This window comes from Hyaloscypha bicolor (genome assembly GCF_002865645.1).
Source record: "Hyaloscypha bicolor E unplaced genomic scaffold K444scaffold_61, whole genome shotgun sequence".
Lineage (NCBI taxonomy): Eukaryota > Fungi > Ascomycota > Leotiomycetes > Helotiales > Hyaloscyphaceae > Hyaloscypha > Hyaloscypha bicolor.
Genome location: NW_020194563.1, coordinates 794,133 through 820,152, shown reverse-complemented (window position 1 = coordinate 820,152; position 26,020 = coordinate 794,133). Strand labels below are relative to the sequence as shown.

General features: G+C 49.7%; 12 protein-coding genes across 12 annotated transcripts; 6 read left to right on the top strand and 6 right to left on the bottom strand.

The window, feature by feature from the left end:
* Nucleotides 1–825: 825 nt before the first annotated feature.
* K444DRAFT_399738 (uncharacterized protein) lies at nt 826–1,606 on the bottom strand. The gene is made up of 2 exons (XM_024872516.1): nt 1,384–1,606; nt 826–1,320 (listed from the first exon to the last, which is right to left on the bottom strand). Exons 1-2 carry the CDS (start codon nt 1,403–1,405, stop codon nt 893–895), a joined length of 450 nt encoding a protein of 149 aa, XP_024737152.1. The 5' UTR covers nt 1,406–1,606; the 3' UTR covers nt 826–892.
* A 416-nt stretch (nt 1,607–2,022) lies between these two features.
* K444DRAFT_399758 (uncharacterized protein) lies at nt 2,023–3,123 on the bottom strand. The gene has a single exon (XM_024872517.1). It carries the CDS (start codon nt 3,004–3,006, stop codon nt 2,032–2,034), a length of 975 nt encoding a protein of 324 aa, XP_024737151.1. The 5' UTR covers nt 3,007–3,123; the 3' UTR covers nt 2,023–2,031.
* Nucleotides 3,124–4,670: 1,547 nt separating this feature from the next.
* On the top strand, nt 4,671–5,372 carry K444DRAFT_489342 (uncharacterized protein; the record flags this gene model as incomplete). The annotated part of the gene is made up of 1 exon (XM_024873183.1): nt 4,671–5,372. A coding segment is annotated over one exon (702 nt), but the record flags the coding sequence as incomplete, so codon positions are not given.
* An 854-nt stretch (nt 5,373–6,226) lies between these two features.
* Nucleotides 6,227–7,433, top strand: K444DRAFT_399581 (kinase-like protein). The gene has a single exon (XM_024872512.1). It carries the CDS (start codon nt 6,505–6,507, stop codon nt 7,249–7,251), a length of 747 nt encoding a protein of 248 aa, XP_024737149.1. The 5' UTR covers nt 6,227–6,504; the 3' UTR covers nt 7,252–7,433.
* A 578-nt stretch (nt 7,434–8,011) lies between these two features.
* On the top strand, nt 8,012–10,140 carry K444DRAFT_399607 (uncharacterized protein). Its single transcript, XM_024872513.1, has 3 exons — nt 8,012–9,147; nt 9,289–10,080; nt 10,136–10,140. Exons 1-2 carry the CDS (start codon nt 8,122–8,124, stop codon nt 9,988–9,990), a joined length of 1,728 nt encoding a protein of 575 aa, XP_024737148.1. The 5' UTR covers nt 8,012–8,121; the 3' UTR covers nt 9,991–10,080; nt 10,136–10,140.
* Nucleotides 10,141–10,705: 565 nt separating this feature from the next.
* K444DRAFT_612833 (uncharacterized protein) lies at nt 10,706–12,283 on the top strand. Its single transcript, XM_024880216.1, has 2 exons — nt 10,706–11,431; nt 11,479–12,283. The coding sequence occupies exons 1-2, from the start codon at nt 11,196–11,198 to the stop codon at nt 11,870–11,872; spliced, it is 630 nt and encodes a 209-aa protein (XP_024737147.1). The 5' UTR covers nt 10,706–11,195; the 3' UTR covers nt 11,873–12,283.
* A 1,660-nt stretch (nt 12,284–13,943) lies between these two features.
* Nucleotides 13,944–15,091, bottom strand: K444DRAFT_663407 (uncharacterized protein; the record flags this gene model as incomplete). The annotated part of the gene is made up of 2 exons (XM_024886829.1): nt 13,944–14,754; nt 14,832–15,091. 2 exons carry the CDS (start codon nt 15,089–15,091, stop codon nt 13,944–13,946), a joined length of 1,071 nt encoding a protein of 356 aa, XP_024737146.1.
* Nucleotides 15,092–15,507: 416 nt separating this feature from the next.
* Nucleotides 15,508–16,921, bottom strand: K444DRAFT_561369 (kinase-like protein). Its single transcript, XM_024876934.1, has 6 exons — nt 16,703–16,921; nt 16,348–16,652; nt 16,077–16,289; nt 15,915–16,027; nt 15,781–15,859; nt 15,508–15,724 (listed from the first exon to the last, which is right to left on the bottom strand). Exons 1-6 carry the CDS (start codon nt 16,897–16,899, stop codon nt 15,528–15,530), a joined length of 1,104 nt encoding a protein of 367 aa, XP_024737145.1. The 5' UTR covers nt 16,900–16,921; the 3' UTR covers nt 15,508–15,527.
* A 3,087-nt stretch (nt 16,922–20,008) lies between these two features.
* Nucleotides 20,009–21,385, top strand: K444DRAFT_722318 (uncharacterized protein). The gene is made up of 5 exons (XM_024888555.1): nt 20,009–20,034; nt 20,086–20,371; nt 20,419–20,636; nt 20,688–20,934; nt 20,987–21,385. Exons 1-5 carry the CDS (start codon nt 20,024–20,026, stop codon nt 21,209–21,211), a joined length of 987 nt encoding a protein of 328 aa, XP_024737144.1. The 5' UTR covers nt 20,009–20,023; the 3' UTR covers nt 21,212–21,385.
* An 834-nt stretch (nt 21,386–22,219) lies between these two features.
* On the top strand, nt 22,220–22,948 carry K444DRAFT_399505 (uncharacterized protein). Its single transcript, XM_024872511.1, has one exon. The coding sequence runs from the start codon at nt 22,430–22,432 to the stop codon at nt 22,889–22,891; it is 462 nt and encodes a 153-aa protein (XP_024737143.1). The 5' UTR covers nt 22,220–22,429; the 3' UTR covers nt 22,892–22,948.
* K444DRAFT_612831 (uncharacterized protein) lies at nt 22,855–23,617 on the bottom strand. The gene has a single exon (XM_024880215.1). The coding sequence runs from the start codon at nt 23,268–23,270 to the stop codon at nt 23,007–23,009; it is 264 nt and encodes an 87-aa protein (XP_024737142.1). The 5' UTR covers nt 23,271–23,617; the 3' UTR covers nt 22,855–23,006.
* Nucleotides 23,618–24,558: 941 nt separating this feature from the next.
* Nucleotides 24,559–25,643, bottom strand: K444DRAFT_629635 (uncharacterized protein; the record flags this gene model as incomplete). Its single annotated transcript, XM_024883092.1, has 4 exons — nt 24,559–24,833; nt 24,891–25,226; nt 25,288–25,498; nt 25,551–25,643. 4 exons carry the CDS (start codon nt 25,641–25,643, stop codon nt 24,559–24,561), a joined length of 915 nt encoding a protein of 304 aa, XP_024737141.1.
* Nucleotides 25,644–26,020: the final 377 nt, after the last annotated feature.

Below are 26,020 nucleotides of genomic sequence, written 5' to 3'. Positions count from 1 at the left end.
ACTCCTCTCCACTCCCGTTCAATGTCTCGCAACTGCTCCGCCAACCGTCCGTGTTCCCGGATCTGACTCTTGTCCGACAAGTCTTCACTCTCTTCCAGTGCTTTCCGCACCTTGTCAATTCGTTCATCCACCTCACTCAGCTCTACTCCTTCCGCTCCAAAAGCGTAATGCGACGCGTGGAACCGAGCCACCACTCGGCCCACGTCCGTCAACTCCACCGACACCTTCAAAAGTTGTCTCAACAACTTATACATCTCCACTCGCCTTCATGATACTGTCTGGACCTCCTACCTCGAGAACCCTCCTGAGGGCATGCCCGCCTCTTCCCTGACTTGGAGGCCGCGGTCAAATTGTCACATATCTTCTGAGTCCTTTTCAAACCAATGTTGGCATGAAGTGCGCGTCCATCGTCGTAGCATCTCATCAAGTCGGATTCTGCAGATGCCATCTTCGCAATGACATGAAATGGTAAGGATGTTTAGAAAAAATGGAAAGGAAGCTGGGAGGGAAGTAGTTTGGAGGGGGGAGTGCTGCCCTCTTATACTTGAACGGAGGGTCCGATGGCGCAGCTGCGACAAACTCCAGGATCCACCCCACCAACACAGTGGCATGAGCCTTTCATGGGATGCCTTCAGCTCGGAGATGTCGACTCGTTGGAGAATGGTCAGACGGAGGCCTGCACCGTCGGTTTCTCGATCAGGAACCCCCTTGCCGGTGACAGCATGCAGCGCTCATTGCATCAAACGCCCTCGGATTTGACAATGGACCATGGCTGATGCGTGCGGGCAGCGACTGACAGCATCCAGGGAGAAGCGGCGTAATCCTCAAACTTGGACGAAAGCCCGTTTCCCTGCAGCGCACCCATTGAAGCTCACGTATCGTCGTTTTGCGATCACCAAAGTCTTGCGAGCTCTTGAATTTTGTTTCGATTCCATGAGGAAATGGATGTTGTTGAATAGGTCCACAGGCTTCCTTCTTGACCAGACTTCCTAGCTTCCCATTCCATCCGTACCCAGGTATCACCTATGGCTGATGAAGTGGGCTGTGTCGTCGTTGATGCATTGTACATGGTGCGTAATCTGCCTTGAATTGAGCCCAAGTCCTTGGAAGACGGCCAGGGCACCCTGTGATAGCGGAGTCGAACCCTCGACTGAGGCTTCGGCGTGCAGATTGCACGAAAAGGCACGCCGCTAGGGCATGGTATGTGTGATTGCATGTTGTCGCAGCCGGCACTCCGGAAGGACTCAAGTCGCTTGGCGAGAGTTGACGACGGTTTCAATTGATGAGGTGTTGCTTGAACTTGACTCTCACTTCTTCGCCCTGCTTTGGAATCGTGATCAGCAAGATAGACACAACCACCACCCAAACGTGCTATAAGCTCACATGACAGGCTTCCCCTTCTCATCCTTGCTTACATCTTCGCGAATCTTCAAGCTGGCTCCTCTTCCTGTTCCATATCATCGCCACAGCTTATCCTGACTTCATAACATTTTGAACTTCGTTTGCGAGACGGCCAACTCGTAGAGGATAGCAGGACCTTGTCTCATAATTGGCGGATGATGAGATTCTCGATCGACGGAGATGCCAAGCCGATGCGCCGATGCGACAAGTACCAGTATAGATGAAGTAATGTGTGGAAAATAGGAGGGTAATGACGAGTGCGGAGGCAGAGAAGAAAATGGAGGAGATTGTGAGCGATTTGTTTCCGTATAAGGAGGATTGAGAATTTGTCGTCCTATAGTTCAGATAAAAAACCGTGGAAACGTGTCCCAGCACCAGGTTGCGCTGCCGCGAAGCATCCCGGTCGATGTTATCCACTGGCTTCTTTTCAATATACTCCTGCAACTTCTGCCTGAAGGATATCTTGCAATGGAGCTTTGCCCGGATAGACGTTTGCACGTTTCCCAAAGGATTTGTTGCTAATGTCGCTCGATTCATAGTAGATCGGGGATGGCCAGAATCTATTCTCCGCTGCGAGACTTCACGCAATCCTACCCTACATAAACTGCAATAGCCGTCAAACACGTATATTCAGCCTCCAGATTGCTTCTTGGATCTCGAACGGTGTGTCCCTTCTCGCCCAGATTTCAAAGCCCCTCGATGCTTTGCGGGCTCGACTGCTATTGACTTCTTCTTGCTGCGAGGGCCCGCAGGATTACGCTTGCGCGTCGAAGGATTGCGCTGTAGGTCTTTGGGGACTGGTGCCATACTTCGATTTGCGAATATGCCATATTTGACTGGTTTATTGGCGAGTCTTCGACTTGCTCGCTCTCCCTTGTATGCCTTTCGCTGTCTTGTCTTGTCATGCTTTGACTGAGGAACTTTGACCTTGGTTGCATTAGAAGCGTTCTCCTCATCTACCAGAGCTCCTGCGAGTGTCGGCGCGGGTCGTTTGGATCGGTTGCCACTGCTAACGGTTCCGTCTCGGGCGGTGCTCTTCGCGATTCTACCGCAGCGGATCTTGCGAGAAACCTCCTTCGTTGGTTTCTGAAGTCGAAGGGATGCGCGTGGTCGCGGCACTTCCATGCTCTCTGAGCGAGCATCAGCATGCCCGTCTGCGGTGGCAGGTTGTAGAACTTTGCCCTGGAGAAGAGCAGAAAAACCTTCCCAATTGCTTTTAATTACCTCTTCGGGAAGAGGTTGGTTGGATTCGTCGATTTGCGCTTTGGTAAGTCCTTGTAGCTGAAGATTGTATTCCCTCATTTGACGTTCGTACTCCCAAGGTTCCGTCTCCCGAAGCTTCCTTATTGCCTCCACTTTCTCATCTTCAATCCGTTCGCGTTCCTCCTCCTCACATCGCGCCTTCCGTGCAGCTTCACGGCCAGCTACTCTTTCTAGATACCAGTCCTCCCCGTAGTGTTTTCGACCCCAGTTGAGCCGTGCCTCTGTATCATCTGGCTCTGGCGTCCCTTCTTCTTCTACGTAGGTGTCGTCGCTGAGCACGCTGATATTCGCAGATAAAGGATCGCTACCAGTCTCGATTGATGGGAGGACCGTCCCAGCCATGTCAATGTCACAAGGTGCGAGTGAGCTCGGTGCTATGGATGCAAAGCAGAGTCGGGAAACGATGTTATGTGTCTGATATTTCGTAGCTGGCAGTTGGGATGTCGAGAGTTGGTAGTGGTAAAGACATTGTGCGCCCGGTCTTCATCAATCATGTTTTCAGGCCGGACTCGCTACGGTCACATGCAGCACTTTTTTCTGGTGGCCCAGTTTCACCTCGTCCGTCTAACCAATTACGAAGGCGGCGGGCGTTGAAAATGGCCCATCTCGCTAAGCGAGGATTTGGGACAACCTAGGGGCTGCACAGTTGTAAATGTCTCGTAATGTCTCCCCAAATTTAATTGTTATGGAAATCTCGGAAGAGATTGACGTGCTATTTTCCTATTATATAAGACTCTAATCGAAAGATTCAAGCGTTGCGGTGGGGATTGGTGTGACTTTCCGTACAGGGCGATTTTGGTGTTCCAGGGCGCACTGGGCAGATGGACCATTTTCAACGCCCTTCGTAATTACATAGGCGCTTGCCGCTTATAAATAACCTATACCCCTCCCATTCCTTCCAACCAATCCTTTTCTGTCGGTAAAATGCTAGGGTGGACGTCCCCAATCTAGAACGTTGTGAAGGCTGTCATCTCGGGGTGCCTCTACAGAGCGGCAACTACCTACCCGTCCGAAAAGCCTGACACGTGCACGTTCTTTCTTGCCGCCGGGAGAAGCATAGCTGCCGGAGCCGAAACAGCCACTGGCAGGGCACGGGGTCTCGGCAATGCAATGTGCCCTATCTCTCGTCTCATGCGATTTCGGGCGGCAAACACCCATGTGGACGATAGCAACTTGAATATGAAATACTTCGAAAGACAGCAGCTTTACAAAATATATGTCAAGTGACCAAGAATAATAATCATCATCAGGAGTTACTACGTGGTTATAGCCTAGTGGATTTTCTCCTCAAGTCCCTTCGCCCGATTTCTGCTTGTGTTTGAAGGAGACGCGGGGGATGAGGCAGCGGGCCGCATGTTCAGAGCCGCATGCTTGAACGCCTGGGCAGAGGATGCAGATCCATGTCGAATGGAGAGTTTTAGCGCCGCCTTCAGCACAGGCCTCAACGTTGGCAGGGTGCTTCTAACCAATGAAATCTGCCGATTCAGCCTCATTTTTTGCTATCAAGCATCAGTATGCAGTGTCTTGTCTCACAATGCGGCTCAACCTAGCCTTTCGAGTTTCTCTTCTCTTCTCCTACGCCCAACCGGGCGACGATTCAGTTAGATTCAGCTCCAACGCGGTCCAGACCCTGGCTTGTAGTCATGTCCAAGGTCCTTAGATATTTGCAACGTGCATCCTGCATTTCTGGTAAATGATAGGAGGGTGGTCGAGAGATTCATTGCCTGTTGTGGAGATCCAACGCCTGGCACTGTTGGGCCTTCCGTTAATGTGTCAAGCACTAGACGAAGATGTATGCTCAAGTTCGACCCCGCCATTCTTGTAATTCGGATTCATCACTACTGAGCCTTTGCGATCTGCTGTGTCTATTCTGCTTCTTATCTATCTTCAACTCCCAAAACTGTCGTTCCCTGCCGTGGGAGCGGGCTCACTGGTGGCGTCTTTGTTCTCTTTAATGACCCTATCCATTCCTTGACACCCGAGATCCTAATATCCACGCGCAAATCATGCGTCTTTTGGAACTCAACAACCACGGCGAAGTCAGCCTAACCAAAGATCTTATCAACAACATTCCTCCCTACGCGATACTTTCACATACTTGGGGGGAGGATAATGAAGAGGTTACCTTTCAAGACTTGACGCAGGGTGTTGGGAAGAGCAAGGCTGGCTATGGAAAGATCCGGTTCTGTAGGGAACAAGCTACTAGAGATGGCCTTCAGCACGTCTGGATTGACACTTGTTGTATCGACAAATCGAATTCCACCGAACTCTCGGAGGCTCTCAACTCCATGTTCCGCTGGTACTGTGACGCGGCTCAGTGCTATGTGTACTTGTCAGACGTTTCGGCGCGCGGCTCCGGATGGGAATCAGCTTTTCGGAAGAGCAGATGGTTTACTCGAGGCTGGACCCTTCAAGAGCTTCTCGCTCCAAGATCGGTCGAGTTCTTCTCGGGAGAGGGCGAACGACTGGGCGATAAGAATTCCCTCGACCAACAAGTCCGCGAGATAACGGGGATCCCTATCGATGCTCTCCAAGGAAAATCTCTATCTTCTTTCTCCGTTCCTGCGCGGCTTTCGTGGGCAAAGAAACGAGAAACTAGGCGCCAAGAAGACAAGGCATATTCTCTAATGGGCATCTTCGGCATTCACATGTCGCCTATCTATGGCGAGGGGGAGGCTGAGGCCTTCGAACGGCTCCACTGCGAGATCGTCAGGCGGGATTCTCAGCAGGAAAATCTGCTGCAGGTCTTGCAGGATAAAGACTGGCAGGTCGAACTGATCTCCAAATTTAGCACCGCTGACTGCTCAACAGGTTTGATGCCGGTACCTTCACAGGCCAGGACGAGCCTGGGACTGTCTTCGATCTTATTCCGAAAAATGGAGATGCCGAGGACATCGTCCGAGACGATCTCAACTCCAGGCGCATGAGGCGGGACCCCGATGATCCTTCGAAACGATTCTTGAGGATCGGATTTCACCCGCCGTCAAAAACACCTGGGTACCTTGTCAAATTTGGTCGGTGCGTCTCGACAAACGATGTGATACTACGCAACGGGTGGTCGAAGATTGATCAATGCTATTTTGATTTTCATCCAGTAACTGGAGAACTTCTTCTTCACGACGTATCGACACGCGACAACACACGGCTCCAGGATAACGACATGACTGAGCAGATACGGAAGAGCCCTCGGCAGTGCGTCGTGCTACTAGACCGCGAGTGGAATTTCCAAATTGGTCGTGCCGAATTTCAACTGAAGCCACGGAAAGCACAAGATCCCGAAGCATTTACAGAAGAGAGGCTGTCGTTCGTTCACCAACCAGTCCCCGAAGAGTACGAGGGAACGTACGAGGGGACTCTGCAACAAATGTTAGCTTTCGACCTGAGATCTGCTCGGTCAAGTGTCTATAATACCAGGATGAACACTCCTTTCCAACCCGAACCGGGTAACGAGATCAGATATACGAAGGTGAAGCGGCTTGGCGGAGGATCTCAGGGCAACGTATACGAGGTCGTTGACATGCATACCGGCGACCATTATGCTTGCAAGGTTATCCAGCCCAAGCCGATGCCAAAATTGGGGATCACTACGGAGAAAGACTTCAAGCTGAAGATTGAAGCTGAGGTGGCTTTACTCTCGAAACTACACCACGTAAGCTTCTTTATTCTGTCTCTGAGTTACAGTTTGCGCTAATGACTTGTTAGGATCATATCCTCCAATACCTGTGCTCCCAAGGTTGGTCTACAGGACATGATATCAACATCTTCCAACCAGTTTGCGAAGAGAGCTTTGACCGGCAGATTGCAAACTTCAAATCCCAAGAGGAGAGGCAGACCACGACGATGACAATGTTCCGCCAGATTTCCCTTGGACTGCATTACATACACACGTACGATCCGCCCATCATACATCGAGATGTAAAGCCTTCGAATATAATGCGACGTCTTGGGAAATACCTCCTCGGTGATTTTGGCATCGCCAAGACCGTCGACAACTCGCATACTTTAGTCGGGACAAACTCCTACATGGCGCCGGAGCTTTGGCAGGGAGGTGACCAGACAACAGAACTTGATATATATGGGCTTGGTGCGACTGTCATTGAGGCTTTGGACGGATTTCCGGACCTGGCAAAGCGGCCCGCTACATGGCAGCAATGGCACCATTTTCTCCAGATCCGTGCAAATGAGCATCCTATTGCATCGATGCTCGCCAGGAGTCCTGACGAGCGTCCAACTGCGCATCAGATCGTCCGCACCTTCTTTCCCGACGAGCTTCCTCCAATGGGATGGACACGGATAGGGTCGACGGGGTTATTCCCGAAAATTCCTCGACCGACTCCACGAAAAGGGGTCGTTTCCAGACGACACAAGCAACCAGATGTCACACGCACAAAGCCTGCCAAGTCTGCAAACCAGAAACGAAAGAAAAGTCGTGCGAGGTCTCAATCTGCAGGGGTGCCAAACTCAAGATCGAAGAGCGTCCGAGCTAAGGTACACGAAATGAGAGGCGCGGGGAAGGACCTTCGGAAAGGACGGGGAGATGGAGATGTGGCAACTGAAACTCGAGATTGTACGTCGTCTGAATCCTAAGCAGAGGATGGATTCGACGAGCACAAACCTCACGCGTATTATAGCCGTGAACGAGCCGATTCAGATATGGCAAATGTGCTGCGATCCCGAAGCCGCTAGCTACTATGAGAATGTTCTCGCAGTCGTATTTTTGTCTCATTGGCTACGCACACGGACGCGTCTCTCCTGTTCCCCCGGTCGCCTGGATGCCTGTAAAAGGGGCCAAAAGGGAGCCAAGACTTATTGTCAAGCTGTGAATACAGGTCATGGTGTCAGGAACTATTCTGAGGCGCTGCAGGAAGATATCGATCGGCGACGGGAGCTAGCCCCCAGGGAGGCAATGCCTGAAATCATGAGCTAATCATGCAGGGATAGACTAGGTGAGTCAACACATCCCCGACCCACCACCCCTCGCACCCTGCCCAATCACACCGAAAACAGACACCGAAAACAGACAACACCGCCGACACATGTTCCAGCGTGCACTAGCTCGGACGCCTTCTTGTTGCCTTCTTTTTGCTGCAGCCTGATTGTTGCGACTCGGTTGCTCCCACCTACTCACACAACACACGCCGCTCCCGTGCGCGAACCACTGTGGCCGTCTGTTTTCCCGAACGGATCCTTTCTGCACGCGGGCCGACCTAACCGGGGAAGAAATACGGTCGCTCATGAAAACCTAGCCCATCCCACCTGCACCTGCTGTTCCAAGTGTCGGGTGTCAACGTCCCTTTGTCTTTTAAATATCTCTCGCCAGCACCAGAGGTCGATAAACCCTTCCATGTGTACCTACAGAGCCCGCAAGATTCAACCCCCCTCCTCTACGCTACAACCACATTTTCGTCTCACACGGGCATTGTTTTCTTCTCGCCATCGCCCTCGCCAGTACCAGCTATGGGAGACCTGAAGGCTGACCTTGAATCTGCCAAGCGGGCACGGGAGGCGCTTGAGAGTGAGGTTGCAAGGCTGCGAGACGATCTCAAACACGCCGATGAAAAACAGAAAGAACTCGAGAGATGCATCACCGAGGGGCAGGACAACGCCGCGGCCATGGCCTTCAGGAACGAGTCGCTCACGCGACAGCTCGAAGAGGGGCGATGGGAAATGGGGGCTGCCAATATGGAAGTCGCCAGACTGAGGGCGGACAACGACACGCTGAATCGTCAGTTCCTGGACGCGCAGAAACACAGCAGTGACGCGGCCGTCAACGCAAACCGCGCATGGGGGTTGGTCAACGAGCGCGACAGAGAACTCGCCTTCCTGCGCGGATATGTCGCCTACCTCGAGCAAACCTCGGCCGGTAGCAGAGAAGCATCCCAAGCCGCATTCAGCAACATGGAAGCCTTCTACCGTAACCGACTAAGCTTCATGGGCTCAAAGAACCAAGAACTTCAGGCCAATCTCGGCAAGCTCTACCAGTTTTTCCGGAAGGCCAATCTCGAAGAAGTGTCGAAAAGCAACGAGGCAACTGCACAGCTCACAAAGGCCCGTGCCGATGTGATCGCCGTCCAGCAGCACCTGTTCACCCTCCGGCAGAGACTTGCATTCAAGAACGAAGAGCTCAAAGCTGCCAAGAGTACGTCAGAGAAACTGGCCAGCAGCCGCGACGAGCTCAGGGAAATGATGGCGGCCATGCAGGAGAAAGACGAGGAGACGGCCAGGAACAAGGAGAAGAACCGGGCCAAGGCCAAGAAGGAGCGGTCCGCAGCCCAGGAGCGAACGAAGGTGGAGCTCGAGCGCCTCGAGAGCAAGATTCAAGAGCAGGAGGAAGATGTGCGGGAGCGGCAGGCGACCCAGGAAAAGCTCGAGGGCGAGTTGAACGCTGAGATGGCGCGCCAGGAGGAGCTCAAGACAGCCCTGAAGGTGGCCGAGAGCGAGGCCGCCCGCTACAAGGATATCGCCGAGGGCCTGCAGCGCCAGGTCGAGTCGCTTCAGAGTGAGGGCAGCGACCTCGCGCACGAAATCAGCGAGCAGAGCGTCACCATCTCGGCGCTCCGCGACAGCGAGCGCGAGCTGGCGGCCGAGGCCGACAAGGAGCGGCGCATCGCCACCCAGCGCCAGAAGGAACTGTGGATGAAGATGGACGAAAACGACGCCCTCTGGAAGGCCAACGCCAAGCTGAATGGCTACAGCTTTGGCAGCGCGCACATCATACTCGAGCAGCTTGGGCGCAACAAGGGCTTCCTCTTTGTCCGCATTCTCGAGGGTGTGCACGAGCGCCTGCAAAAAGCAATGGAAGCAGGAAGCACGCGTGAGGCGAACGACGCCGTCGACAATATTACAATCTTCCTGGAGGCTGCCGTGGACCGGATCAATGACTACGTGTCCCTGGTGATCCATGACATGACGGCCATCATGGCCATGATCACGGATATCAACAAGTTCATGCCCATCAAGATCGACAACAGGAGAGACATAACCCAGATGCATCGCATGTGCCAAGGGGTGCGGGCCCTCAAGGACGATGTGGTGCCGCTACTCGAAGACGGGAAGAAAATTATCGAAAGAAGGGGTTGGGCTGGGGCTGTGGTTGGGGGTCCAATGCTGGAGTCTTCAAAGCCCCGGCCACTTCTCACGGACGGCAGCTCCCTGGAGACTTTCACAACGGTGCAGTCGGTTCTGGAGGCGCCGCCGCAGGCCACCAGGCAGCTGGTGGACCGTCTGGTACAGCCGGGGGGGGGGCGGTTGGTCCTAAACCCAACGACACAGCTGGGGATGATCGGCGATTTTATAACCACACTTTTCGGTTCGAAGAAGTCTTAAGGCGAGTCTCTAGGGATGCCCGGGTCATGCTGAGGCATCCCGGCTCTATTTCAACCCTCTGGCAGTCTGCCTTCGACATGATGCAGTTGAGTATATCTAGCAACGTACGGTGAGGGCCAAGGTGTGGAATTGACGGTCGAGGCAGGAAGCGACCTCCCATGTACAAAAAGATCCTTTCTCTGCGGCCGTAATGCTTGTATGTAAATGCTACACGTGGGGGACTGCAGAGTTCCCAGCATACATACTATTTAACTTGTTTGACCCGTTGCGCACAGTCTAAATATGTAAATGTGTAATATGTTTGATAATTTACAAAATCCACCACGATCATCATTCCTATTCTCACATCGCAAGACATACTAGTCCTACGATAATATACCGTTCCTTCCCGGGATTGTACCCTGTGAAGAATCATCTTGGCGTAGAGTCTCTCTGAGCGTCCTTCCCATGCAGTCCGCCGCCTAGCGTACGTCTCTCTTTCGCGCCGACGGCTCCTCTCGAGCCCCGGGGGATGCCCCATCCTGACTGCGCACTTACCTGCACTCTGGATGGACACACGCCATCACGAAACTATTTGGTGTCAATTGTATGCACTGCATCGGGGTGAAGGATTTTCCTTGGTAACTCCCTGCGGACTTGCGGGCGGGGGACTCAAGTCCGCCCGTCTTGCTTTCCATCAACGGACCATCTAGCGACCTCGCCCGTCGTCACATTCCAGACCTCAGCCGGATCTTGTAATACCTTTCCGATTACCTCAAACCAATGTGTTATCTTATTATAGATGTTGTTCTCGTGGCGTTCCCAGGCCATCGCCCTTACTCGCCGTGATCTGAGTGCTGGATGATGCTTCTGGAAGCCCTGAGGCCAGTTCTTGCTCGGAGGCTTGGCTGCTTTGTTCGTCGAACGCTGACGGGCGATACTGAAAGCGAGGGTAGGTAGGCACTTGATTCGCACAGGATTCCCGAGGTCACCCATTAGTTTCAAGTAATTTTCGAGGGCTTTCTCCTCCGATGGAGTGAGATACTATTGGCCCTGGGCCTTCTCTTCTCTCGAGGGCCGCCCATGATCGCGATAGTAAAGGGTAGTCAGAGGGACTCCACTGCGTTTCGATCTAGCATCGTATGTTCGAGGCTCTCCCGGCAGGGAGGCCTCTGCCAGGGCTTTACTGGCGCGGTCGCTCATGAAGCATTACCTCCGTACCTTACATGGAGATGGGGATGGGGATTGGCACGACAGCCTTTAACATCGACGCCCTCCGTCTTGACGAATCCCAGACCAAAGAGCTCGGAAAAGAAGTAAGAGAATTTTGCGCCTTGAAATCATCTGACCAGCCGATTACCCGCGACATGGCGAAGAATTTGATGATAGAGCTTTGCTACCGGAATGGTGTGGCCGACAAGTACTGGTCGAAACACCCCCCTGATATTCCTTCGGAAGAGACGTAAGTTTGCCTCCTTACTAGAGTCAACCCATTCCTAATACTTGCAGAATTGAAAAAACAATTATCCAGATGATATTAAATACATCTTCCGTCTCGAATTCTGCCATAGGCATTGGAAACCAATCTCGAAGACCATATGCTGAGGAACCCAGCTCCAGCAGATCTCGAAGACGTTCAGATAAAGCTGTGCTATCGTCGGAGGCACAGCAACCAGCCTGCCAACAATCAAATCATCGGACTACTATTGCGAAGGACGGAAAAGCTATGGTGAAGAGGAGGGCGGGGAAGAGACCTGAATACGAGCCTTTGTGGGATTCATCAGGAGAAGTTCCGATGAACCACGCGGCTAGGGAAGTTGTACGACTGAGAACTCTGGCCGCCGAAGATGAAGAGGAAGATGAGGGGATGTTCCGACTTGAATCAGCAAGTCAAATTCGCTGAAGAGGAGAGTATGGAATTTAGCTGCGTCTACTTCAGAGATTATTGGGTTGACCAGGACTCCGCACTTCTCGACACTACGTTTAGCCATGGTCAACTTGAGCTCATAATCATCAGGAGAGGCTATACTCAAGGCTGGTGGGCATTGGCTCTCCGCCAGCTTGGGCAATTGCTTCGATACAAGATACAGAGCAAACCCCAATCCGGAGGCTCAAGAGCATGAGAAGCACGTGGGAATGGTGTTGGGTGATGAATGGGCTTGGGTTTCTCACTCCAGCCCCTGAGAATTTCGAAGATGGCAAATGGGAATTTCCGGTGGAGTTTCTACGCCAGCTCGCAGCAGCCCAGACGCGATTGTACACTGAGACTCACGGAAAAGTTAGGTAGATCATGGGCGAGAGAATTGATTTGAACGTAGATACATCTGTCTATGGCTGAGTGAGTCCATGGCCCAACTCTGCAAGCTTATGTGCGAGAGAGAGAATTCGCTCATTTCGTGACTTACCAAATTGTTCAGCGTTTTGGAGAAAATTCTTGGCCCAAAAAGGCCCCTGCATGACTTCGGGAGGACAATCGCTGTCCTTTTGAAGCCGAGGAACCCCGACTGGGTTTACATCCTCAACCGGAAGCGAATTAAGCAGGTTGCTCAATAGCTTCCAGGGAAACTTGCATTCCAGGTGATGCATTGCACCAGGGTGGTGAGACATGCCGTACATAAAAACCAGATTGATGTAAATGAATGAAAGGATGGAATCGGTATCAGTATCTCTCTGTAAAAGGATTTCGAGAGTTGAGTAATTCAGGAGTCGAGCGTTTTCGAACGTCTGTTTCGATGGAGACTGATTTCCGAGAACAACTTTCTCTTCATTTTCCGGTATCGTATTCCCATAACCGAGCATTGCCGTGATATTGATAATAGCAATACGAGATGCGACTTTCCCAATTCGAGTATTGCGTAGTCGATCCAGGAATTCTTTGGAAAAGAGTCCACAATCCTCCTCTTTGCCGGTAAAGAGACTCGCATGTGCCTTGACCAGAGGCATATTGAGGAGTGACATGAGAATGGCATCGAAAAAAACATTGAAGGATGGTTGAAGCGAGTGTGGGCATGGAACTTCTGCAGAGAGAGCTTTTGAGTAGTAGAAGAGTTGTTGAAGAAAATTTGATGAAGTGAGGCCGAGATTGAAGTTGGGGAAGCCAGCCGTTGGATATCTGCCGTAGGCTTTGAGATACCAGTCGTGTGCTATATTCCCCCAGTGCTCCGCATCCCTCGTATTGGTGTCGATATGCCATCTGTAGCGAGAAATATGGCCAAGATATTTATGCCATGTATCTCCGAAACTGGAGAATTCCTCCAGAAGTAAGATTATTATTGAGTATGCAAGATATGTGAAATGCTGTCTCGAGAAGCGGGCAAACCAGCCCTAAGAGCTTCAAGGAAGGAATGAATTCCCAGGCTCCACACCCGATTCTGAATTTTGATTTGGAGTCTATATAGAGCTTGGCTGGCAGGTGCATATTGCAACACGCGGAGAAGGCTGTGGATATTGATGAGGTAATCGTGGTACCAATGAAAGCTAGGTCGAGCCGTATGTTCTGCTTCGACTAGGCGTTTGTAGAATTTGACAACAAGTTGTCCTTGAAATGGCCCCGGCTCCAGTTCACAAGCGGCTGCTTTTGCCCAGGCAAAACTATAATCCCGTGAGATCGAGAGCTTCTTGCGAGAGCGTGACCAAGCGACGTTTGATTACCCAGGCTTTCTAATAGACGAGCAGTCCTTGAACAATCTGTTAAATAAAGACAACCCCTCTCCTACACAAGAAAAACAATCATCTCTCCTGGTACATTTCCTTCGAGTCTTTCGAGACCTTAGTCCAATACGATCGATACGGGCACGCTCTGCCTTAAGATGATCCCTCCTTTACGAACATGTTCATGCTCTGCCTCCCCAATGTCTCCTCCTGCGGGCGACGTTTACGATCTGCCTCTCGCCAATGACTCGTCTGTATGGAGGATGATAATTCAGAGGAGCCATGAGGTAGTCACCCTTCGCGGAGGAGTCGTATGCTAACGACTAGCGATAGTGAGCACCATCAACATCCGAATTCGTACAAAACCAATAACCTCCCGCCCGCGGTTCCTCAACTACGATTTTCAATGAGCAAGTCATGTCCTGGCTGGTTGAAGCTGAAGGGTATAAGTATGGTGCTGAATAGTAAGTCGCGCCCTGGTTGCCTGAAGCTGAAAGGTATGAACTCGAAGTTGGAGCTGAAGAGTAAGTCGTGCCCTGGTTGTCTGAACCTGAAGGGTATAAGTATGGTGCTGAAGAGTAAGTCGCGCCCTGGTTGCCTGAAGCTGAAAGGTATGAACTCGAAGTTGGAGCTGAAGAGTAAGTCGTGCCCTGGTTGTCTGAACCTGAAGGGTATAAGTATGGTGCTGAAGAGTAAGTCGCGCCCTGGTTGCCTGGAACTGAAAGGTATGAACCCGAAGTTGGAGCTGAAGAGCAAGTCATGTCCTGGCTAGTTGAAGCTGAAGGGTATGAGTATGGTGCTGAAGAGTAAGTCGTGCCCTGGTTGTCTGAACCTGAAGAGTATGGGCCTGAAGCACCTGGCTGGATAGAGTTGTTGGCAGGAAGAGAAGTGTATTTTGTTTTGGGATACTCTGTCCGCTTATAGTATACACGTTGGTCTTGATGCTGGTCCGGGGTTCTCTCGCCCCAGCTGCAACACTTAGATGGATCGTATTTCCAGTTAATGTCGTTGTAAATGTGAACAGTATACCCTCGGTAATTGTCTCGGTCTTCCTGGTTGCTAAACTTAACCGTAGTATGCAAGTATTCATCTGGAGTGGCGCTGGTGCTGGAATCCGTCGTATGTGGCCCACGTCTAAAGAAGCAATGTATCAGCCAAAAGTGCACTGTCTTTTGAATTTGCGTGTGTCTGTCCAAGTTTTGTGGGCTTACTTGACAATACCCCACACTGGTTGGTAATTTTTGAAATTCGCTGGAATCCCGGGACGGTCATTAGGGTTTGCAATGTATGCTGCAAGACTTGCGGCAGTTCTCTCTTCATCCGTCCTACTTCTTGGCTTGTGATTCCAATGAAAGGTGACATTTCCAATCACATGTACTGGCCACTCTGCCGAATTGAGCCTCCCTCTAACGGGAGTTGGTGTCAGTTTTGACACTCCTGCCCAGCCTTGTTTTCTCTCTCTTCTCGGCATTGGTAGGTGATCGGTTGAGTGAATAATAGGAATACAGCAGATAATAGTTTTTTGTAGCTTGTGATAGAAGTGTGGGGCTGAGCGTAAAAAGGTTTCCGGCGGACATATACTCTTCATTATTGAGGCTCTGTGCCAGGTGACACCGGAGTCAATTGTTGGGACAAGGGCCGCCTGTCACTTCCAAAACAAAAAAGCCAGGTTTGTCGATGCTCGCCCCAAGGGTACTGCACATCGACGTGTCGACACCGAGTAGCAGCCCTCAAGAACAATTGGAGGGTGCAAGGATTTCACTATGCATGCACACCCCCGGTTTTTGACAACAGAGGCTTCGCCCGGCTTGGAGGCTGGGAATGAATGCGGACGCGGCTCATGCGGCCCGCGGTTCGAATCACCCAACGGCTGAGGGACTGCAAGCAAAAGTCAAATGTAGAATGTCTTATTCCCCAATCTGGCCCGCAAACTTGAAGAAGTCGTGCTCTAACACAAGTCCAAGATTCATTCGTCCTTGCCGGTCCTGCACAAGCATATCGGAAAGTAAGTTCGCCAACCAATCGTTTTCTTCCTCATATTCAAGAACAGAATGTTCTGATAAAAGTTCAATCAGATATTCATACCGTTGCTTGGGGGGCCGAGCTAGTAGCGTATATTAGTAGGTGGTATCAGTAAAATGATAGTTTATTCGTAGGTACCAAAAAATGTTAATTGCTCTCCAGCCACGGTGGTCAAATTTCCAACGAACAGGGATTGCGAAGTCATAAGCTCGAAAATCTGTTATTGAGTTTAGCTATCGCTGGAGAAGTGGAATGTAATAAGGCACACTTACTAAACAGCCCATACTCCATATATCTGATTGCACAGTGGCTTCCTCATCTGCTAGTAACTCTGGAGCCCTGTAACTTGCGTGCGTTGCAACCCCTTTCTTCATTCCAGAGAATGCTGCCATTTGGCGTTGGTATCTTACTAGGGAAAAAGGGTTTGGACGAACCTTCGCCGAAATCAATCATTTTTACACTCGATAAATCGACATTCATCAACGACGGAACGGATTCGTAAAGACGCTCTGGCACGCCAGCCGGCAGAGGCGAGTTAGCTTCTGACCAGACTGCTCCAGTCTGATAGCCAGTATAATAATCCATAGATTTATCTACGAAATGAGAAATATCTGATAAGCCAACGGCGAAATTCGCTGAGCAAACATCTATTAATGCCCCAATACAATTAGTATCTCGAAAAGGCTTTGTGCTGGAGGGACTAACCGCCGTGAGCATATCCAAGATTGTGTAAGGCTATCAGCGCTTTTACGCACTGCCTACTCAGATCTATTGCCGTTTCTACATCCAGCTTCCCATTCCATAATGACTCAACGTAGAGATAAATCGACGGGCCTGTAACTTCCATAACTAGACAAAGATGGAATCCATTAGGTGACTGAATCCAGAAGTCATCGAGATATTGGATAATATTCGCCTGCCGAATAGATCGATGAATAGCGAGTTCAGAGTTGCCTTGCTCGCTTTTGTCGCTTTTAAGGACCTTGATTGCCACCCAGATATTATCTGTTCTGTGACATCAAATTAGGAGGTAAATAGGAGATGGAACAGAAAGTCATACGTTACAGATCTGGCTAACCAAACGGTAGAGTGCCCACCGTAGCCAAGCTTAGCAATGATCTCGTATTTTTCTTCGAGTATCTGGCCGATAATAATAGGACAAAATCCTCCCGGCCGGTAGTCTTCCACCTTCTCTACCCCTTCAATGAGGCTGCATCTGTATTGGGGATGCGAACCCGAAGCCATCGTTCTTGGCATTAGCTTTCCTTGATGATTTCAGATCATGGAAACGCAAAAGAAAGATTCGATATTGGTGGCCTGGTGAACTACGTGGCGAGGCACCAGCGGCTTGGTTCGGTTAGTCAGCAGCTGAGAAGACTCAACCCCGAAGATTATGAATTTTTCAAAGTGCTTAGAAAATTCTCGGAACTTCTTGGAACATGGAAAATGCCCCAAAAAGTCCGATTCCAACGTTAGTTTTTCGAAATTGTAGTGCTGTCGTGGCTAAATTCAGGTTTGAGCGATTGAGTGGTGTGGGTTTGGCTGGTGAACCCTCCTCCCAACCTGACCAATCCCCCACCAGCTCTGGCTGGGGAGATTCGAAGCTAAAAGTAAACAACCTATCAACGATCACCATCACGTCATCTCTTTCCACTTCCTTACCTCCACTTCCTCACATTTAACCTAATACAAAAGAAACTCGTTTCATCCTCTTGCATCTGCTTCCACCATCACCCAATCCGAGTCATTGATATAGGAAACCTGGTCATATGGCAACCAACCTTTAACACCGATATCTTTTCCATAGTCCAATACAATAATGGCGAATTCTTGGCGAGCGAGATGACTGAGGTGAGACTGATGCGTTTCTCTCCGGAGATCTGAAGAGAATAACATGGACGTGCTTACTAAGATCATCCGTCAAGTCACTCAGATCATCCGTCGAGTCACTCAGATTCTCGAAAGGCGTCAAGATCTTTTTCGGGTGCTGCTTAGAGATTACCTTGAAATATTTCCTCCTATTCTGTGGCAGTAACAATAATGACCTTTCCAGCATGTTTCTCCTGGAAGGTATGGAATCTTTGTTGTGACTCAGATAGCGAATCGTGACTCTCGTACTTGGACAATCTCACTGATCGGAACAAACGCAAGAGTTGTTTTATCTAAAAGATATTTGGTAGAAGTGCTTTCTATCCTTTCGCTTACATATCTTCCCAGCACACAAGTACTTCGTGCCCAAAATTTTCATACTTCTTCTCTTTTTCCTCCATCCTAGTAGTCAATGTGACTCCTTGAGCCCCGGACTCATGCACCACTTTCATCTTGCTATCAGCTTTACAAATTCCCCTGACCATTTCCACGTCTACCTGCGCGAAATTTGGGTCGATACTAACTACTTGCTTAGAACGGATTTTCAGGCCGCTGTCCAACTCCGTATCATCCAGGGTGGCCCACTTCCCGGTTCGATTTTCGACTTTCAGGAGTACCGATCGTGGGACAAGGCCATCTTTATCTAAAGCCCAATAACTATAATGTAGAGTATGGATGCTGGTGAACGTCGTATGCTCCCACTCGACGTACAGACTGTCCACCAAAATTGTTTGACATAATATAAGCAGAATGTTGAGATCAATTATTATTAGTACTTTGCCAAAACCAAAAAGAAAAGAAAATCAAAGCCATAACAGATCTTAGAACTATGCCCACTTCTATCCAGAAACTCGCCCTGAATTGCGTTGCTTGGGGGAAGCTGTTCCAGCGCATCCTGAGCTTGAACTTGATCTCGTCCATCGCCACTTCCAGGAGCCAAGAACAAGCAGCAAAAGGAAACATACCATTTAATTCCCGAATAATAGCTTAGTATAGGACGACTATTTCTAGATAGTACTACTGTACTTATGCCTCACTTTGGCAAATGCAAGCTGTTTTCGTAGAGGTTCTTCGACAGCTGTCGCGGATGCCTCTACTCAATTACCTTCGTCAAATATCACTACTCTAAGTTCCTCCATTACTATTTCCGCTTACCTTGAGATTGCAACTGTGATTATTGATGCCTGTATAGCCTAAGAGGCCCTCTCGGTGAATACGGGTATAGCTAGCGTCCGAAAGATAAGAAATAAATATTCTTTGTATATACTCAAATTAAACTTATATATTCTTGCTGCTACAATCACCGCTCTTGTAGTAGCCATAATCATGAATGTCTTCGGTGTTTCTGACACTGATCAATTGGGTCATGAGAAGCTTCGAAAAGTTTTTCTATGTTGTGTGGTCAGCCGAAGTCGGCGGAGTTTGAACCCGCAGCAGTGGCGCATTTCTGGGAAACCTAAAACCTCTTGTTCGTCAAGGGGTTTCGCAAGATGCCAGTCCCAAGGTTCTGGCACATTTCAAATCACTCACCACCCCAACTAGAGTAATTTACTGCCATCAGCCCTGTCTCTGAAACCACGACCCGACCCAACACCTTTGATGCAACAGGGCCGCACTAGCATCGTCCAATACCGGCCCGGAATGCATCCCGGGAAAGAACATCAAAGATATCGATTTGTCTCATTGTGAGAGTTGTCATACAAAAAAACCCCCAGCACTTTGACCCACTGCAAGGTTGTTAGCGATCCCCAACAGCGCTTTCTGACCCTGAATGGGTGCCATTATAGGCTTTATTAGCGAGTGAGCTCCTCAAATTACAGGGGGTAAGCCCGGGAAAGGTGGGGCACCCTTGTCAAAATAGCGTATTTTCAGGGCAGTCCGCTAAAAGTCAGCAGGCCCTTACAGAGGGACCAACTGCCTGAAAAAGTGCCATAGGGAAAAGAGTGAAGAAGGATATTAACGAAGCGTCATCACATCTGTAAAAGGCATTGCAGTCGGGCTAGGCTGCATGAAGTCATCTAGGGGTATATGTTGTTCTCGGTTCGCGGGGCATTTCCGGCGCTCCCCAGTCAGCAAACACAGTGCGGACTCGGGGCCGAAGCCTGTGCACAAATCTCGGAACCATTCTCGAACCATCAAATCGAACTGCGTATAGCCAAAGACCACTTTACCGGGAGGGGTGGCTGGGTTGTGATTTCCGATCGCATGGGGTACCGTCACTCGGTACCGCTAATTCAACCCCTTTTTGTAGATCCCCGTATCTGAATAAGGAATCCCCATATTTACCTTTGCCGCCACCGTTTGGTTCGGCTCAGTGGCGGCCGTGCCACCCACGCCTTCGAGTCAACATATTCTAGCTGAAACCGGTGGCCCATAAACTGGATGTGGGCAGCATGGGTTCTTTCCTATTGGGTGTCCGTGATACCATGGGTTCGGTGATTCAGCCGTGTGGATTGGAGTCTCAAATGCGACATTGTTTCTTCTCGAACGTGGGGATGCTTAATATAAGTAGATGCTGCAGAAGTGGGAACCAATCTGCACCGTTCTGATTTTTCATTGCTCAACGCTTATAAGTGTTATTTGTTCGTTACGCCTACCTTCGATATCCACCATGGCCGTCGAAGATGTACTTCCGTACGCGGAGGGTGTTGGTTGTACCGCCCAGATAACATTCAGCATCCTGTTCTGTATATGGTCATTCTCTAGACCGAGCAGAAAACACCGTTCATCGAGTCCGATAATATCCTCTGCCTCCTTCGTATTTTCATTCAGCTTACTTGTTTGCTGGTTGAAGACTGCGGATCCAAAATTCTTTGTCGTTTTAATATCTTTAGCTATTGGAGCTTCTGCAGCTTTCCAGGTATTTACCGATTTCTGAAACAAATAACTCTTCCTGACAGCCATTAGATTACCTTGAAGTGGAGTATCACCAAGTCCTATAAATATGTTCCTTTCAATGATCTGCCTCTGTTTAAGTGGATTTTCAATCTGCCTCTGCTTAAGTGGATTTTCAATCTGCCTCTGTTTAAGTGGATTTTCAATCTGCTTTGCAAGGGTACATGGCGACAATTCGAGCTCGCAATACTGATAGCGCTATGTGTATCAGCTATGGCGCTTAGTTTTGGGTAAGTTCAAGCCACTTCTGACTTTGTCAAGCTCATCTAACTTGGCTATAGCGTATTTTCCCACCGTGTTTCTACCAATTTGATCCTGAAAGTCCAACTGGTTGAATACTGTGTAATTTATACATGGTTGACTTGTGAGCACGTGCTTGACTATTTCAAAGTTTCCCTCGATCCCCTTCGTCGCCGTAAGGTGTTCTTCCTTGCGAATGGCATAATTTCGACTGTGGCAGTTATTGTCACTATTATTTTGCTGTGCCTCGGTTGGAAGAGATGGATTGAATCGCTCCTCCTCCACTGGGTAAGTCAGGAGTCCTCTTATATGACTTGTTTTGACATAGCATTTTATACAGATCTTCCTTACCCTATCGACTTTCTGTACTCTTCCGGGATTCGGTGTTACGAGAGCTTTCAAAATTAGCGAGCAATCGAGCAAGAAAGATAGTTCGGAGCCGCTGGCCCGCTTCAGTACAAGATCCTCCGCACCCGACGCGTTGAAAGTTTCGCAGGAAGAACTTGAGGGGCCATCCATCTCGAAGGAAACGAATGTCGCGGAAGAGCAAGGAAATGAATCCTGAACATCGCATAGTGGAAATTCGGAGCTGAAGGGGAGGTATTGAGGGAAAGTCGGCAATTAGGGGATTTGTGGCCTATAGAGCTGGAAGGTGTTGGCTTGTGCTTTATAGAACTATTTGGATTCTCCTCGGCGGGGTTGTCCAGATTATCTCGGCAGTATTTCAGTTACTTTGAATCTCTGCACTCCTTTTTACCACCTAGGTGGTGTTGTCTTTTCCTAGAATGACCAAGGTTCGTCTCCAACGCTTGGACTGAGAGACTCTGCGATATCTTGGCATCGACAAAGGGGATGACTCTCAAACACTTTACCTCGTCCTGCTCCCAATTATCTCAAAATGATCAGTGTCTGTGGCATTGTGGTCTGGAAATACACATGCGCAACAGTGGCATATCCAAGCAATCCCATGTTTCTGACAAACTCGGCCACATCTCTTCTTATGCTTGGAGGGAATGGAGGCATCAATGGTGTTGCCCGCATCGACAGCCAGCCTTTGATCCAAGTTTCAGATTTCTTGTTCTCAGCTGGTCTTCGATTCAGCTACTCAGGACTTGCATGGAGGTGCGGCGCTGTGACTGCTCTTGCGGGAACTTCATCAGTATGACAGTATTAGCATGTCTGAGCAGGATGGCCGAATGTGTGTCGGCGAGAACAGAGATGAGAACAACGAATTAGGTTGACAAGTAATATCATGGATCACTGTGCGCTGGACTCGCGAGACGATCGATCAGATAAAAGCAATGCCTTCATATGAGCGCTGTGTGTCCATTGAATTTATAAGAATAAAGAAGAGTTAATATCTCCTAGAATTCCCAAACCCTTGGCGCATAGCCCGTTGGAAACATCAGCAAGCAAGGGGAGGTGTTCTCACGATGCAAACGTTTGTTCGGCCTCGGCCTCAAGTTTTCAGAGGTAATCGGAAAAACGGGTATTTTCACGTTGACACAGAACCAAACTTATGACAACTGAAAAAGGAATTTGACATTGAATTATAACATTGCATTCCGCAAACCAGTCCTTAGAGATTGGATTGTATATTTTCCCAAGACCTTATTATACACCTCATCACATTGCCTCGCACGCCCGAGACGACCTAGGCTGACGCGGCTCAAGCTGTAAGCTCTTCCAATAGAGATAGTCTCTATCACGGTCTAATGATGAGTTGACGCGGACCATCTGCGTCAGGGTCCCTCCTGTATTTCTGGGACCTCCTCCAAACGGTATGGAACCTGAATCGCTGAAGCTCGCCCATGGTCTTCGCAGTTTGGATATGTTTGTCGAAGTTAATGATTTGCTTGCTCTCATTCTCGCCGATCCCGGGAAGTTGTTTTGTAGCTGGATTGCCACGAGATTGCGAAGTCTGTCTCGCAGAAGTGCAAAATTCCGACCTGGTTTGCCAATGGCTTGCAGATCCTTTAACATGTCCTTTCGCTTTTGCGAGACAATGTTCCATACTGCAGTGGTAGAACGAGGAAATGATGATTATCAGCGAATTTTAATTGTTCAGTTCCAAACACTTGTGTGCTATCATGATCCAATGACTGATGATTTCATTCTGGACAAGGTATCGATCACGAAGTTGAACAAGTCTGTCGAGAGTGTTGACATGGCTCTTACGCTCACAGCAATAGAACTAGGCCCCTTCGTCCATTCAAGATTCGACTCATCGGCTCTTCAAGTATAAACTCTCAGCATCTAGTTTGGTTGGGGCTGCATCAGTGCCGGGGCCTTCGTGCTGCGGCTCTAGCTCGAAATCGCCGATTCGCTCAATAACACATCCTGTCGCAGCCATCAAGCGATCATTCTGCTGGGGCTGCTTCTACCACCACAAGAAGCTCCCGCAAAGCATTGACCGGTTGCTGGATCGTCAAGAGACCATCGATCGAATATGGGGATTGGAGATGCAAACGGCCAATGAATGATCCCAAACATGAGAGGAAGGTGTCGTGGCTGGAGTTAAGTCGCTCAGAAAAGAGGTTCTGATACTGAGGGGAAGGTGTTGATGCTGTAGAGGGTAGACGATGAGATACTTCTTGCACAGAAGACAGTCTTGTCGTAGGCATTGTGCGAGAGGATGGTGCCGGTGAAGAGTATGTGCTCGACATTGGCCTGAGTGGCTGTCGTTTCGAGCATACGCAGCCTGCCGAACTGTGGCTCGGGCTTCTGCGGGATGTTGCTTTTATTCTGTGTTTCTTCAAATGATGCTGAGAGGGGTCGGATGATTGTATGCTTCCTTCACAATGGTCACCATAACTTTGTGAACGGATTGACGCAACCTTATGCCCTCCTCGAAAACATCATGGAATCTGACACTTTTGATGACGATCCTAAATGCCCGGATCATCTCGTGAATGATGTTACTGACGTCATCTGTGTATGTTTGCGACGTTTGACCTCCAGTGTATTCTTGTAGTCGTTCGGCCGTCTTAGGGAAAATCACATTGCTTGACCCGGGAATCGACAATAGCACAGAGGAATAAAGGCTTACGCCGGCACCGAAAATCGTTGCTATCGCTCTCAAAGATCCCTGGCGTGATTTCTTGGTTTGCAAGCACTCTCTTGTTGCTAGTCAAAATACCCTGCAAGAGGTTCCAGAAGTCCAGTAAGGCCGGTCATCTCCATCGGTCTTGGGTTATAGGCTTCGCAGAATTCGTTGACCAGCCCCGAGCACCAGAGACAAGCAGTGTACACATCAGCCCAACCGTTTGTATCGATTGAGTGCACCAGAATTATGTCCTCCTATTCAAAGGTAACTTGACTGTGGTATCCGATATGGCGTGTGCGGGGTGGAAGGGACAGATGGCTCGGAGGAAGTTGTGGAAGACTGATGGGCCTGTTTTGCTGGGTATTGCAGGAGGCGTTATCTGCGAATGACTGCCATCTGCCTGGCTACTTCTCTGAGTAGGAGTATTCGTTTCGTATATACCTGCATTACTGCCACGAAGCACCTTGCGTATAGACAAAGGTGCTACGTGCATGCTCGAACGCGAAGGGCGATCGCTCGCCGTTGCCATGATGGCACATGAAGCTGGTACTGTTCTCGGACGACTGGAAGATGCGACTCCGTTCTGTGTGTGAATCCGCAGTCGAGATCATTGGGACTGATCTTTGGCCGCTCTGGTCAGCTTGAAGGTGAATTGGATTGGATTGGATTGGAATGAATGTTGAAGCCGCGGGAATAGGCTGCAGTGCCCACACTCCTCTGCGGCAGAGATGCCAATTCGTTCGATTCCGTCACTTAGTCGAAATGTGGAACCAAAATCCGCCGCACAGCCAATCATCGCATTCTCAAGCAGATTGGAATTAAGATTGGCGTCAAAGTCAAGTGGCTTTCATCTCATCGAACTCGTATCATAGGAAAATGGCATCGGGAGCTGCATGCTGGCTGAGAGGCCAAACCACGTCCGGCATCGGATCATACAGTTCCAGAGATAGGCTCACAGAGCTGCCTAGGGAGTTGCCATCCATCTGCGAACCTTGGCTCTGTAGAATAAACGGTTGCTGCAGGTTAGGGGTTTCTTGCTGCAGGCATGTTATTGAAAGGGGTCCAGGGTAAGGGCCTAGGCTATACGATTCGGATAGTTCTTCATTGTCGACCATGTCGGCTCCTTCATTATACTCTAGTTCTGTAATGACGAAATCAATCTAGGCTCTTTCAAGAGAACTTAGGAGGGTCAACATACCCAATTGATTAAAATGACTCCGAAGAGAGTCTTCGGCAGCTATAGGTATGGCATTTGTATCACCAGTTCCCTTTTCTTTCCCCACTTCTCCACCAGTGCAAAGTATGGGGCTTCCTGGAAATTTTGAAGCAGTAGGCGATTCCACCATAGGATCACTGAAGCCTACAGTACCCGGCATTGCCGGCGAGGTGTGGGGGGATGACGTTGGCCGCGATTGAGGCGACTCTGGATCTATCTTGACGATGGCGCTTGACGTTGGCGTTTGTAATGCTGGCATATGTGCCATGTCAACTCGTGGACCGGTTTTTCGTTGCAATTCAGCTTGGACATCGATACCTATGAGAAGAATCAGTCAATATACACTTTCCAACGATATTCGTGACGCTGTTTTGGTTACCTTTCTCCAACAGGATCCTTTCGAGGAGAGACATCTTGTATCTCAATATGAGGCATTCATCCATAACACCCCGATGGGCAGTTTGTAAATTATGAAGGCTGGTTTCATGAACTCGAATGGTTTCCTCAAGTTGTTTTATGTACTCTGTCCGACGTTTTTTGAAAGCAGCCTGTACCTGACGATTGCGTTTTTTGCGTTCCTCGGCAGATAGCTGTAACCATCAGTAATGCAACTAAGAAGGGTAAGGCAGAACATGGACATACGGGCTTCCGGCCACCCCCCCTCTTTTGTTGAGGAGCTGGAATCTCAGCCTCAGCAGTTGATCCCCTCGAGTCGTCTGAACCCTCCAGTTCCATTTTGTTTATGTTATCGACCATTGCTTTTAAGACCGAGGAAAGTTCTCCAAGTCGAAGAAACAAAACGAAGCGAGAAAACAAGAACCAGATAGATGAGGGCTCATTTCTCGAGGCTGCTTGCTTCGCTGGCACGCATGACCTGCGGCGACGCCTACCGCGGCTTGTGCAAGATGTGCTGAATACAAATATGGGGAAGTGCATGACCCGAATCAATCGTGGCGCATAGCTACCTGTGCTGCGTGCGGGGTGTGCGTGTCAAAAACAATAGGTCCAAAAAAAACAACAAAAAAAACTCCAAGAGTCTTACCCCGGCCGAGCGACCCACGGACCGGTTCCGGGCTGTTCTTTCCAATGTGACGCAGCGTTCGGCGTCGAAC

Coding starts and splice junctions, on each gene's coding strand:
- K444DRAFT_399738 (XM_024872516.1), bottom strand. CDS start 1,405: ATGAGAAGGGGAAGCCTGTCAT. Junction 1,321..1,383: donor GAGAAGGGGAAGCCTGTCAT/GTGAGCTTATAG, acceptor ATTCCAAAGCAG/GGCGAAGAAGTGAGAGTCAA.
- K444DRAFT_399758 (XM_024872517.1), bottom strand. CDS start 3,006: ATGGCTGGGACGGTCCTCCCATCAATCGAGACTGGTAGCGATCCTTTA.
- K444DRAFT_399581 (XM_024872512.1), top strand. CDS start 6,505: ATGACAATGTTCCGCCAGATTTCCCTTGGACTGCATTACATACACACG.
- K444DRAFT_399607 (XM_024872513.1), top strand. CDS start 8,122: ATGGGAGACCTGAAGGCTGACCTTGAATCTGCCAAGCGGGCACGGGAG. Junction 9,148..9,288: donor CCGAGGGCCTGCAGCGCCAG/GTCGAGTCGCTT, acceptor ACCCAGCGCCAG/AAGGAACTGTGGATGAAGAT.
- K444DRAFT_612833 (XM_024880216.1), top strand. CDS start 11,196: ATGGAGATGGGGATGGGGATTGGCACGACAGCCTTTAACATCGACGCC. Junction 11,432..11,478: donor GATATTCCTTCGGAAGAGAC/GTAAGTTTGCCT, acceptor TAATACTTGCAG/AATTGAAAAAACAATTATCC.
- K444DRAFT_561369 (XM_024876934.1), bottom strand. CDS start 16,899: ATGCCAAGAACGATGGCTTCGGGTTCGCATCCCCAATACAGATGCAGC. Junction 16,290..16,347: donor TCTTGGATATGCTCACGGCG/GTTAGTCCCTCC, acceptor GGGCATTAATAG/ATGTTTGCTCAGCGAATTTC. Junction 15,725..15,780: donor AGAGCAATTAACATTTTTTG/GTACCTACGAAT, acceptor ATACGCTACTAG/CTCGGCCCCCCAAGCAACGG.
- K444DRAFT_722318 (XM_024888555.1), top strand. Junction 20,372..20,418: donor GAGCTTCTGCAGCTTTCCAG/GTATTTACCGAT, acceptor GACAGCCATTAG/ATTACCTTGAAGTGGAGTAT. Junction 20,935..20,986: donor AATCGCTCCTCCTCCACTGG/GTAAGTCAGGAG, acceptor CATTTTATACAG/ATCTTCCTTACCCTATCGAC.
- K444DRAFT_399505 (XM_024872511.1), top strand. CDS start 22,430: ATGGAACCTGAATCGCTGAAGCTCGCCCATGGTCTTCGCAGTTTGGAT.
- K444DRAFT_612831 (XM_024880215.1), bottom strand. CDS start 23,270: ATGCCTACGACAAGACTGTCTTCTGTGCAAGAAGTATCTCATCGTCTA.